Raw genomic sequence first — 13,398 nt, forward strand, 5'->3', positions numbered from 1 at the left:
CTCAGTCAAACCTAAACCAGACTCACCTGCAGGCTCTGAAAGGGCCTGGATATGCAGACGTGAAGATTTTAAGAGTCATATTCATATTCTTGAAGAAAGGCTCAGTAGCTGGGTTTCCATCCATCTATTTTTATTCACATTTTCAGAAATTGCAAAAAAAAAAAAAAAAAAAACTTGGATGGAAACGCCAGGAATTCGAAAAACGGCCGAAAATTTGCAAAAAAGTTTTTACGCTTGGAGGGGGTGGATTTCTCAGCGTATCAATAAAAGAAAATGCAACTTTTTGCTGTGGAAACAGGTTTTGTGAATAAACGATGACTGGACAGGATACCACGTCACACTTCTACGCTACAGTCTTATTATTAGTTATTATTATTATTATTATTATTATTATTATTAGTCTCTAATTCCTTATTTAGGATGGTTGGGTACGAAGTTAGCGCTGCCAAAATAGTAAGCAGACTTCTCCCAAGAGGAATCTGTCCCTGATCAGCTGTTGAGTGTCAGCTGACTGTATGTTGTTGTTCAGTCGACACACAGACGCTGTCTTATGACATCATCTCACGGCACACTCTCCTCTCAATAATCGCAAAACAAAACTAATGGAAACAGGCATAAATTCGCATTTTCTTTTGCGCATTTTGACAAAATTCGCTCAAAAATTTTGATTTATTTGGATGGAAAGCCAGCTGGTTTCCACAGAGCTGCTTTGTGGCCTTTTGGTTCCTCTGAAAGACAAACGTGATGGAGAGGAAGGAGGAGGAAGGCTAAAAGAAGGAAGGAAAGGAACAAGGAAGGAAAGAAGGAATGGAAGGAAGGAATGGAAGGAAGAAAGGAGGAAGAGGGAAGGAAAGATATAAAGAGAGATGGAAGGAAGGAAAGAAAGGGGGAGTAAGAGGAGGTGTGGACGTGACGGAGGGATGAAAGCGCTGGAACAAAGACGAGACGGAGAGAAATCAAAGTGATTGTCCTTCGTCCTCACTGCGCTGCTGTTCGCTAACAGGATTTCTCCTCAAGGAAAAAAGAGAGAGAGAAAAGGGGGTGAGAGCGAATGAAAAAGATGAGATTTTCATTTCATTGTTAGATAGTTTTTTCTTTTTTTTTCTCCTTTAATCGCCGCAGACAGATTATTATTTTGGGGTCTGGACGCCCGAGGCGACGGCGTCTTAATCTCATCTGGAGGTGAGAGTCTGTAATCTCAATCGAGGGGAGGGGGGGGGGGGGTTCAGTAGAGTCTGTGTGTGTGTGTGTGTGTGTGTGGGTTGGGTTGGGGGGGGGGGGTTATTGCGTTACACGCCCTGCATCTGGCGGGGCGTTTTATTGCGTTACACACAGCGGCGTTGCTTTATTTTGTCCCCTGAGTTATAGAAACATCTGCTGGACCAGAAGCTGCCCTGCATCTGATGGAATTATCTACTGTGTGTGTGTGTGTGTGTGTGTGTGTGTGTGTGTGTGTGTGTGTGTGTGTGTGTGTGTGCGCCAAATTTTACCCCTCAGCCCATTGCAGTTTTTTTTCTCTGCACAACAACAGAAATTTATTGTCACGTACAGTGAGGCAGTCCAGGTACTTATGTACCAGGTAGTTTTTTTTATTATTATTATTTGTTTGTTTCAAGATTTCATCCAATAAAAATCAACCAGAAATTTAAAAAGAAAAAAAAAAAACAAGAAAATGTGTAAGGAAGACCAAAACAAACAAACATGGGAATAAGCAGAATGTCCACCAGCCAGAGATTCAGAGCCTCCTCAGACCTGCACAGAGAAAGAGAGAGAGAGAGAGAGAGAGAGAGAGAGAGAGAGAGAGAGAGAGAGAGAGAGAGTCACCAGATTTTAAAACTGCTTGGAAATGAAGGATTAAACTCAGATTAAATTTAATCCTGTTGCACCAAAACATCAAACTTCAGTTTAATCTGTGATCGGATTTTTTAAAGAAAATATTGTGCTGTTAATATTCACTTTCTTTTATTGTCTTCTTCATTTTTAAGATCACTACTACTGTCTTTCTATTTGTCTGCCTACCTGTGTATCTTACCTGTCCTCAGATAGGCAGTGAAATTTGGAAATTGATCTGAATTTTGTTGTATGAAAATTTCAATAAATAAAACAGTTAATTACGCAGCCGAGCGTCAGCGCAGGGGGATTCTCCTTCACATCTTTTCCCTTCACCTCACGATGTTTCCAACGAGGTCGAGGGACGGTGGTTTTTAAAGGACAGAGGACGTCGTTTTCTGAATATTAGAGTGCAGACAGGGCAGGTGTGACTCACCTGGATGTTTGTGCAGACCTGTCCAGGTGTTCAGCTCTGCTGCCCTGTAGGAAGTCACATCATCAGCATATCTGATCATCACAGTGTGAACATCCACCTGCAGCAACCCCTTTAACACCTGTCTGTCTCTCTCTCTGTCTGTTTCTCTGTCCCCTCTGTCTTTCTGTCTGTTTCTGTCTCTCTGTCTCTTTCTCCGTCTCTCTCTCTCTCTCTCTCTCTCTCTCTCTCTCTCTCTGTCTCTCTCTCTCCAGAACATTCACGGTCATAAGGGTCCCATCACCGCAGTGTCGTTCGCCCCTGATGGCCGTTACTTAGCAACGTACTCCAACGCCGATAGCCACATCTCCTTTTGGCAGGTAAGTCACACACACACACACACACACACACAAACACACAAACAGTAATAGTATTGAATAATCTGAGATTTATTTTTTAATCTCCAAAAATCAGAGATGGCTCAGACAAACTGAATGTACTCAGAAGTCTTAAATAATCTGTATTCTGTGTTACACGGTTTATAAAAGTCTAAAAATTTGAAATTAATGTTTTAAAAAGTCTGAAAAGTGTTAGACAGAATAGAAGGCCCTAAAGGTTTTCAGAAGTCTTAAATAATCTGAAATCACGGCCGTGAAAAGTGTGAAGAGGTCAGACCTTTTCAAAATGAAGGCCCTCAGAACTGTTTTAACGCTTTAAATGTTGGAAATGATGGAATTTAAAGTTACTTAAGAAGCACAACAAGGCCATGGTCTTAGTTTATGGACTAAAGAAAATTTAAAAACCCCGTTTTTGTTTTTGTTGTTTTGTCATTTTGTAGTTGGATGCTCTAAACCACAGACGCAGCTGAACAAACGTCACTGTGCTGTTACTGTACCAGTTAATAATTAAACAGAATTGACACAAACTATGTCATGTCCACTTAAATAAAGCCAGTAAATGTACAATAATACACCAAATCACACACACACACACACACACACACACACACACACACACGCACACGCACGCATGCAAACACTGTGATAACAAACACACTCACACACACACACCCCTCGTCTTCTTCCCAGAACTGCTATTTTGAATGAAAGGTCTTTACAACCTCTGACACGACTGTCTGCAGGCACACACACACACACACACACACACACACACACTCACACACACACACACACACACACACACACACACACACACACACATTAATGCCATTACTGTAAGCACAAACCGCGGCTAGCGCGCCGGCCGGACGGCTACTGTGGTAATGAGCTGGCAGACGCTCTGTCGGTGTGTGTGTGTGTGTGTGTGTGTGTGTGTGTGTGTGAGAGAGAGAGAGAGAGCCTGTCTCCAGCCAGCCAGGCGGGGTGTGTGTGTGTGTGTGTGTGTGTGTGTGTGTGTGATAGTGTTCCTCCTGTGTGTTCTCCAGTCGCTCTCTGGTTGGTTTTCCCGTTCCTGCCAAGAAAGTTTCCTCCATCAGGACAGACATCAGGACAGACATCAGACAGATATCAGACAGACATCAGGACAGACATCAGGACAGATATCAGACAGACATCAGGACAGACATCAGACAGATATCAGACAGACATCAGGACAGACATCAGACAGATATCAGACAGACATCAGGACAGACATCAGACAGATATCAGACAGACATCAGGACAGACATCAGACAGATATCAGACAGACATCAGGACAGACATCAGACAGATATCAGACATCAGGACAGACATCAGACAGATATCAGACAGATATCAGACATCAGACAGATATCAGACAGATATCAGACATCAGGACAGACATCAGGACAGACATCAAGACAGACATCAGACAGACATCAGACATCAGGACAGGCATCAGACAGATATCAGACATCAGGACAGACATCAGACAGATATCAGACAGATATCAGACATCAGACAGATATCAGACAGATATCAGACATCAGGACAGACATCAGGACAGACATCAAGACAGACATCAGACAGACATCAGACATCAGGACAGACATCAGACAGATATCAGACAGACATCAGACATCAGGACAGACATCAGACAGATATCAGACAGATATCAGACAGACATCAGACATCAGGACAGACATCAGACAGATATCAGACATCAGGACAGACATCAGGACAGAAATCAGGACAGACGTCAGGACAGACGTCAGGACAGACATCAGAAATCAGGACAGACATCAGGACAGAAATCAGGACAGACATCAGAAATCAGAACAGACATTAGGACAGACATCAGGACAGACATCAAGACAGAAATCAGGGCAGACATCAGACATCAGGACAGAAATCAGGACAGACATCAGGACAGACATCAGAAATCAGGACAGACATCAGGAAAGAAATCAGGACAGTCATCAGAAATCAGGACAGACATCAGAACAGACATCAGGACATACATCAGGGCAGACATTAGGACAGACATCAAGACAGAAATCAGGACAGACATCAGAAATCAGAACAGACATTAGGACAGACATCAGGACAGACATCAAGACAGAAATCAGGGCAGACATCAGACATCAGGACAGACATCAGACAGATATCAGACAGATATCAGACAGACATCAGACATCAGGACAGACATCAGACAGATATCAGACATCAGGACAGACATCAGGACAGATATCAGGACAGAAATCAGGACAGACATCAGAAATCAGGACAGACATCAGGACAGAAATCAGGACAAACATCAGAAATCAGAACAGACATTAGGACAGACATCAGGACAGACATCAAGACAGAAATCAGGGCAGACATCAGGACAGAAATCAGGACAGACATCAGGACAGACATCAGAAATCAGGACAGACATCAGGAAAGAAATCAGGACAGTCATCAGAAATCAGGACAGACATCAGAACAGACATCAGGACATACATCAGGGCAGACATTAGGACAGACATCAAGACAGAAATCAGGACAGACATCAGAAATCAGAACAGACATTAGGACAGACATTAGGACAGACATCAGGACAGACATCAGACAGACATCAAGACAGAAATCAGGAGAGACATCAGATGTCAGGACAGAAATCAGGACAGACATTAGGACAGACATCAGGACAGACATCAGAAATCAGGACAGACATTAGGACAGACATCAGGACAGACATCAAGACAGAAATCAGGACAGACATCAGGAAAGAAATCAGGACAGTCATCAGGAAAGAAATCAGGACAGACATCAGGAAAGAAATCAGGACAGTCATCAGAAATCAGGACAGACATCAGAACAGACATCAGGACAGACATCAGGAAAGAAATCAGGACAGTCATCAGAAATCAGGACAGACATCAGGACAAACATCAGGACAGACATCAGGACAGACATCAGGACAGACATCAGAAATCAGGACAGACATCAGGACCTGTAACCCTGGGCAGCGTTCATGCCTTGCTCTACGTGTTTAGCCTCAGTCAACATGTCTGACCCCCCCCCCCCCCCAGATGAACACCAGTCTGCTGGGCAGTATCGGGATGTTAAACTCCGCCCCCCAGCTGCGCTGCATCAAGACCTACCAGGTTCCCCCGGTGCAGCCGGCCTCTCCGGGCTCCCAGAACCACCTGAAGCTGGCCCGCCTCATCTGGACCTCCAACCGCAACGTCATCCTGATGGCCCACGACGGCAAGGAGCACCGCTTCATGGTCTAACAAGCCCCTCCCCCCGCCGCCGCCTCCCCCTCACACCTGCTCCTGTTTTAGGTTTCTGCTCCCGGGCCGAGCTGCTGAGTCCAACAAAATCCAGGTTTTTGAAAATGTAACATCAGTTGAGGCTTTTAAAGTGAAAGTTTGCTGACGGCTGTGAAGGTTTTGGCGTGAAAAGCGTGAAGAGTGTTCAGGTGCAGAGTGCGAGGCGGCGAGGCTGCAGCTCGGCCTGGAAACGTCACGTTCTCCTCCCACAGTGATCGTTGTTAGGATTGTCACTCTGTAGCTGCGGCGCTAATCTGCTCGTTTACATCACTTCCTGTTGGATTGTTGTTGTTGTTGTTGTTGTTGTTGATGTTGATGTTGATTCAAGTTTGTTTACAGCTTTTTAGTCATTCCTATTTATTAGCTGCTGCTCTTACTCAGTCAGCATCTCAGCATGAAAACACCCTGTCATGACCACAGTGTGTTGGGCTTTCTCAACCAGTGATTGTAAATTTTATTATTAGTATTATTATTATCATCATTATTATTGAATCAAATCAGCTGCTCATCTGTTTCTGAACCATGTTGGCACGAGTGAAACAACCGATTATAACCAATTCCTTTCTTTTTCAATTTTATTTAATTTTCTTTTTTTAAGTCTTTTGCTGGAATGAACTGTTGTTAGGTGATCACTGTTTGTTGTTATTATTGATATGAAATTGCAACAAAACACCCCCCCCACACACACACACCCCACCCCCCAAGCCCTCGGTGCCCCTCGACCCCGACAAGAGCAAGTACACACTTTTCACTTAGAAGTGTGTGTGTGTGTGTGTGTGTGTGTGTCGGTTTATGCTTTCACTTTTTGGCACCTTAAAAGCTTTCCATCCTCACCGAGCTTCACACAGAAGAGTGTGTGTGTGTGTGTGTGTGTGTGTGTGTTTACACCCAAGTGTATTTTCACCGTTAAACATACACATTCTCACTTCAGACTCCTCCTCCTCCTAAAAGCCTTGCAGCTCTCAGACGCTGTCCTGCTCTGAAGCCGCTGATGTGCTGCCAAGCTAAACGCCCAGAAAAAAAAAAAAAAAACAGCGAGCAAAAATTAAAGAAAATGAAAAATTAAAAGTATTTTATTGTTTTTTATTTTGTTGTTTTTTTTCCCATGTTTGAAGTTGATAATGTTACCACGGGTTGTGCACAAAGACGTTTCTTGGTTATGGAACGGCAGCCTCCATGTAAAACACCACAGGGAAACACCAAACAGCTATCAGCTGGCAGAGGGTCAGCGGTTACTTAGCAACAAGAGCCAACATGGCCGTCGGTGAAAACCCATCCAAACCAAGGATTCCTGATCTTAACACCAGAATCACACTGTGGAGAGGGTTTATGAGCACCAGGATAGGACCCCACCGTTACTAATATAATTATTTTCATGTTCAGATGTTGAACCTGAAACCAGGTTGAAACCAGATTCATATTAAAAAAATGTGGACGTACGGGCAGCTTGGAGGATGGCACATCCAACAGGTGTCGCGATCAGCAGCCGGGACAGTGTAGTGTTAGTGTGAAGAAACAAATGTGTCATTGAAAAACGTCTGATTAGCATTTCCTATAAAAGTGACGTCACATATCAGGCTGGAGGAGCTGGATGTGTCCGGCAGATCCTCGTTTCTCTTTTCTTATTTCCGTCTCTGCCGTCGGGAGTGGAGGACGGAGAGATCGCACGGTGTCAGACGCACCTAAAGATGAAGGTTTGCATCTGAAACGATGATGAAAACCGTGTCGTTGGGGGTTTATCTCACTGGGTCGTTGGTAACAGGCACGCCTCTCCTTTCCAATCAGAGATGATTCACCCAAGTCAATGGGACAAGATCATTGGTCAGAATTCAGCCAATCACAGCAGGTTAAGTGAATGAATCATAAAGCAACAACAGCAGCTTTTTAAACCGGCCAAATTCTTAATATTTTAGTTTATTGACACTGTAAAAGTCAAGTGTAAAATCATGATCATCCCCATCAAATCAAATTTAACCTCCGGGGGAACAAGAGCAGTGCTAGACCTCAGGAATCGGGACCACATCATTTTTTAAAAATGTGGAGGCGAGGGCTGGATCCAGACCAGCATCACTTTCACTTTCTGGAGCTTCTTTGACTGAAGGTAGAGCAGAGCGAGGTGTCTCCTCCAAGGCGTCCTGGGACGATCCCCTTCTGGGTTCAGCCTCTACAGCCACGGTGGTCCCACCACCACTGTTCCTTCAAGTTTCAGATGCTGCTTCCACTTCCTTGCTCATCCCTGTGAGGAGCCTCCTCATCCTCCTCGTCCTCCTCGAGTACCTGCAGGTGCTCCTCTGACTTCCTGAGACTGGCAGGTCGCCCTGATGCCTTGCCATCTGCTGCTTTGACCTCGTCTGGTTCTGCTGGTCCTCCTGAAAGCTGCAGCTCTCTGATCCGAATTTATGATTTCTCAACAAAACTCAACCGTCAAAAGTTCAGTTTATAAAGCTCACATTCGTCTTACTGTATAATTCATAGACGTGTGAAGAATTTGAGCTTTTTTTTATTATAAAGTTACAGACCCAGTTTTTTGCCACTGGATCAGAGGTGACTGGTATTTTTGGAACATGTGTTTACGATCAAGGATTCAGACTTTATTTATCATTGAAGGCAGCACATGCCGAGCACTGCCTACAAAAAATGATGCATCATGGGTGAAGTGACCCAGAACCTCCTCTCTTGAAGCAGAATCTTGGTCCCAGTTGCTCATCTGGCCTCTGAGACTCTGCTGTGGTCTTTAAGGTTGTCCAGGAAAGTCCCTGGTGCCGGCCGGTCACCAGCTCCGTCACACACTCTGCTGATGTTGGCGCATCGATCGTTACCCGGCAGGACTAATTTTTCTTGCCTCATATCACTGAAGGTTTTCCACATTTAGCAGTGAGATGACACAGATTAGTCTGATGCCAGTGGGGTTCTGCTCTTTAGGCATGATGCAACCTCCAAGCAACCAGCCGGCCTTCTGTGAGTTTTTTTTTTTTTTTTTCTTCCATGACGCTTTCAGCTTTTACAAAAAGTGACTCGCTTTGCCAGGTGGGCCACAGCTCTGAGAAACAAGACGGTTCTCCTGGTTTTTGCTGAGTTGTGGCATCATACCCATCTCCTCCTCACCACAGATCCTGGGACAGCTTCCCCTCAGGTGGTTTGAGATGTAGAGGAAGAAGACCCTCTGTCAACTGTTGGTTTCTGTCTTTACAGTGTTCTTCATCTCAACACCAGGTCTTAATTTGGTCTCTGAGAAGAGAATGTCTTCAGCTAATTTCTCTTCCTCAGTAGAAGTACAGGAAGAAGACCCTCTGTCAACTGTTTGTCTCTGTCTTTATGAAGTCCTTCATCCCAGCACCAGATCTTGAGTCGCTCCGTTTCCACAGGAAATCCAAGCTTCCCAGTCATTGTCTATGTAAGCAGCCCTGCAGTGCATTCTGGTAGTGCTTGCGCTGCATTTTGAGAGACGGGGTTCCTCCTCATTTGCATAAAATTGAGGTCTAAGCTGCTTTATGCAAGTTAGGGGCGGCCAGCTCCAACTTGCTGGAAACTCCTGAGAAACTTTTAAACTTTTAAAGTAACTGTGGTGGATCTGAAGTAACAACAGAATCTGCAGCTGTAGAGTTCATTTCTGCCTTAAATGTTTTCACATATAAAATGTAGAAAGTTACCAAAAGAGCCACCAAAGTTGGTCCAGTTTGAAATCTGGGGAGAGGACGGCCCACTAGTGAAGCGTTCGTCCAGTCAGGTTCAGCCAGGAAGTGTTTGTGCGATTATAGGAGAGAGCCGCTGTCAATCATCACGAGTGGCCACACCCACAAGCGTCGACAAGAGGAGGAGCTCCTCCCTCGTTCTGGATCTCGCTCCGGACGTGAATGCGGTCTGGTTGCGTCGCTCGTCCGCTGTGGTTTTGGCCGTAGTTTCTGTCGCGTTCGCATCGTGTCGCTCGGTGTCCTGCCTCGTTCCTCCAGGTTGTCCTCCTCCCACGCTGCTCCCATCTGCTCTTCAGGGCCATCTCTAGATGTAAATGTGCATATATATATGTGTATACACAGATATAGATCTATTGACATCATCATTAAAGCTGTGTAATGTAGCCTTGGTGTTGATCTTGTACAGTGCTTGTCTGTCCTGTGTGCTGTATTTATTATGGCTAGCTGTTTAGGTGAGTGAGTTGCTTGATGAAGTAGAAGAAAATTAAACTTTGACATGTTGATGTTTGAGTCTGTTCGTCTTTTTTTACATTAAAAACATAATAATAAATAAGTATTGTCTGTTTGCACTGTGATACAGAGAAAAGTTATTTTTGCATTCAGCATCGTCCCTCAAAGCTAAAGGTCAGTTACAGTAAAAAGACGAACATGAGAACATTACATGAAACATTTAACATGAAAAATACCACAAGAAGTGAAAGGAGAGCAAAGGCACATTCACTTTCCTCTCCTGTCCTCTTTGTAGAGTTAGTTATTAATTAAATACTTCTTCTTCTTCTTCTTGTTTTTCCTTTTTAATGCTGCCAGCATTCCTCCTTAAAAACTGCGTCAGTGTATGAGGTTGTTCCAAAAATTTGCTGAGATTTTATTGGTTGTAATTTTTTTTCTTAAAACCTAAAAGCAGCAGGGGTTCATGTCAGTTCCACAGTTTCTAATGAGGAGCGCTGAAGCTCTGAATGCAGAACGTCCTCCTGCACGACAAAACATCTGAGAACAGAATCCAGAGTCCAGAACGTGAAGGAGCGCCTTAACCCAGCAGCCGGCGGCTCTGGTTGTGTTCTGGGAGTCAGAACTGGTGGCAGCAGCACCAACTGGTCGGCTCGTCGCCTTGACAAACGTCCTGATCTCCTGAGAAGATAAAAACATCTCATGGACGTTTTTCTCAGACACGTTTTATGGTTTTATCAAAGTGTAAACATGTTGCTGTTAAATGATCATAAATCTGGTTTGATCGATCGTTTTTCTGACGCTCATCTCAGCTGCTCAGATGTTCCTCCTCCTTCTCCTCCTCCTTAAAATCCAGCAGCTGTGAGGAAATATCATATTTATAAAGTTTTTTTTTTATATATCAGCCTGAGAAAGACTTCACATGCTCGGCTGTGAATTTAGTGTTCTCGCTTCTGTTCTGTCTTCTCTCCCGTCCTTTTCCCCCCCATCTCCCCTTTCTGCTCCTTCTGTCTTTCCCCTATTCCTCCTCTCCTCCTCTCCCTCCTCCTCCTCCTCCTCCTTCCTCTTCCTTCTCCTCCTCCTCCTCCTCCTCTCCTGTCAGTTTGATTTGTGCTGTCAGAAAGCTTCTAACACCGTTACACACCTGTAAACTCAGGCGTGTCAAAGCTTTTCACAAGTTCTTCCTGCCTTTAAGAAAAAAAAAAAAAAAACATTTTTATCCCAAGGCTTTCCAGATATACACACACTCTCTCTCTCTCTCTCTCTCTCTCTCTCTCTCTCACACACACACACACACACACACACACTCACACACACACACACACACACACACTCTCACACACACGTCAGGTCCGGAGAGCTCGGAGATCTTAATCCAGGTTTTCTGCGGCTCTTCACAGTTTCAGGGAAACAGTTTGTGGCAGCGTCTCCGGGGAGGAACCAGTAAGTACAGGCTCAGGTCACACACCCTGAAGAACCAGGGTTCTCCACGGGATCTCTGTGGATCTGTTCCGTCTGAACGAGGCCTGATCTGAACCCTGTGAGCGTCCAACTCCAAACACCTTTCTTCGGTTCCACTGAGAACCTTTCTGAAATGCTTCTTTGCAGCGTCTTAAAGTTCTGTTACTGAGCGAGAACGCTGCTTCTGGAAAGATCCTCTTCGTGGAACACGCTCGGTGGAACACGGCGGGGTGTAGCTGCTAGCTGCGGCTGCTGACCGACACCAGCAGGAGCACGTGCACGAGTTTTCTCATTGCAGACTCGCACGAATTCGGCTGCAGATTTTTCGATTGGGTTAAAAAATTTTAACGCATGTATTCAAGATGCAGAAACAGGAAGTGAAACACCAAATGTAAAGCAGGACGATCATTTTTTAGACAATAAAAAGTCGACGAGCCGGAACCTTCCCTGGTTCTCCAACCTCCCTGCCCGTTTCCCTCCTCTTCCTCCTCTTCCTCCTCCTCCTCCTCCTCCTCCTCTTCCTCCTCCTCAGAGCTCTTGCGGCTGAACTCACCTTCTGCACTTTAAAACTCAACATGTTTGTTTTTCTCTCTGTCATCTTTCCTTCAGATCTCTCTCTCCCTTCAGCACAGCTTCATGTTTTCTGCCAACATATTTCTGACTGAATTCGTTTGTTCACATTAAACGGAGCTCATAATGTCTTGTTGTGTTGTAATTAATTTATTATTCAGTTCCTGTGTGGATCCTCCAGCTGCACTGACGCCTCGAATCAACTCAAACTAGACATGTAGAGACAAATATTCAGTGTGTGTGTGTGTGTGTGACTTAGTGCATGTATGTGTAACATAGTGCAGGTTTAACTCCGTGTGCATCATGTAGGCCGTGTGTTCAAATCTTTGTGTTCAATAAAGACCAAACGAGTCCAGCTGGTTCTTCGTGTGTCTGTCTGCTCGCTGCGTCTGAGGGAGTTTTATAAATTCTGACGATGTTGTGGGCCTTGAAGGCGTCTCAGTTCTGGGTCAGGTCACGTCCACGTCACGACGGGAGGACGAAGCTTCATGTCTCTGCTTCAGTGTCAGTCCACGCTGAGCTGAGCAGCGCTGCATCATCAGCGGACATGGTTACCACGGCAACCCATGCAGGTAGGCGGGTGACGTGGACACACAGGTCTGACCCTGATGGCCGGCGTCTGTCTTATAAACCTCAGGCTGTGTGTAACTGTTGGCACGTGCACGAGCCTCATGCGCGCTCCCATGGTCAGCCATCAATGGAGGTGGCCACGCCCCCTAGTCGGCTCATTTGCATATAAACACCTGTTGCTGCTCGTTCCTGTTTTCAGACGCGGCGACTGGAAGCCCAGCGAGCTCAGCCTGTTCACAGCTCCTCGTGATCAATATGACCTGATCAATCCAGCTGTCAATCACATCTGGATCATGTGACACACACACACACACGCCCGCCGCCCGCCCTGCTCAGCTGCTGCTCGCCGCCCACCACGCTCGCCGCTCGCCGCCCACCGCCCGCTGCCCGCCACATCCTGCTCCAGTGGCTGCAAAATAAAAGTTCAACTAATAAAACCTTCACAAATCTGTAAACATCCTCTCTCATCCACGTGTCCCTTCAAAATAAAAGTATGTTTCTCTCCCAAACTGAGGTCCTGTTGGTTTACTGCACCGTGTCCCGCCCAAACTTCCTGTTTCAACAGGAAATGCACCAAATCAACAAAATAAAAGCCCCTTTCATGAGGTCTTTGACGTCATCGCTCGTCTTCACGGAGAGTCGGAGCCTTTTCCCTCCTTCCTCAGGCCTCACTTTTTATT

At 45.3% G+C, this 13,398-nt stretch overlaps 1 protein-coding gene across 1 annotated transcript in view; it reads left to right on the forward strand.

Annotated features, from left to right (window-relative positions):
• The window catches only part of wdr7 (WD repeat domain 7), a 111,408-nt gene extending 101,235 nt beyond the window's left edge, over positions 1-10,173 (forward strand). Inside the window, exons 32-33 of the mRNA XM_030065735.1 lie at positions 2,518-2,622; positions 5,736-10,173. Coding sequence (XP_029921595.1) covers positions 2,518-2,622; positions 5,736-5,939 — 309 coding nt within the window. The 3' untranslated portion in view covers positions 5,940-10,173. The remainder of the gene's footprint in view (positions 1-2,517; positions 2,623-5,735) is intronic.
• Positions 10,174-13,398: the final 3,225 nt, after the last annotated feature.

Source organism: Myripristis murdjan, chromosome 12 (genome assembly GCF_902150065.1).
Source record: "Myripristis murdjan chromosome 12, fMyrMur1.1, whole genome shotgun sequence".
Taxonomy (NCBI): Eukaryota; Metazoa; Chordata; class Actinopteri; order Holocentriformes; family Holocentridae; genus Myripristis; species Myripristis murdjan.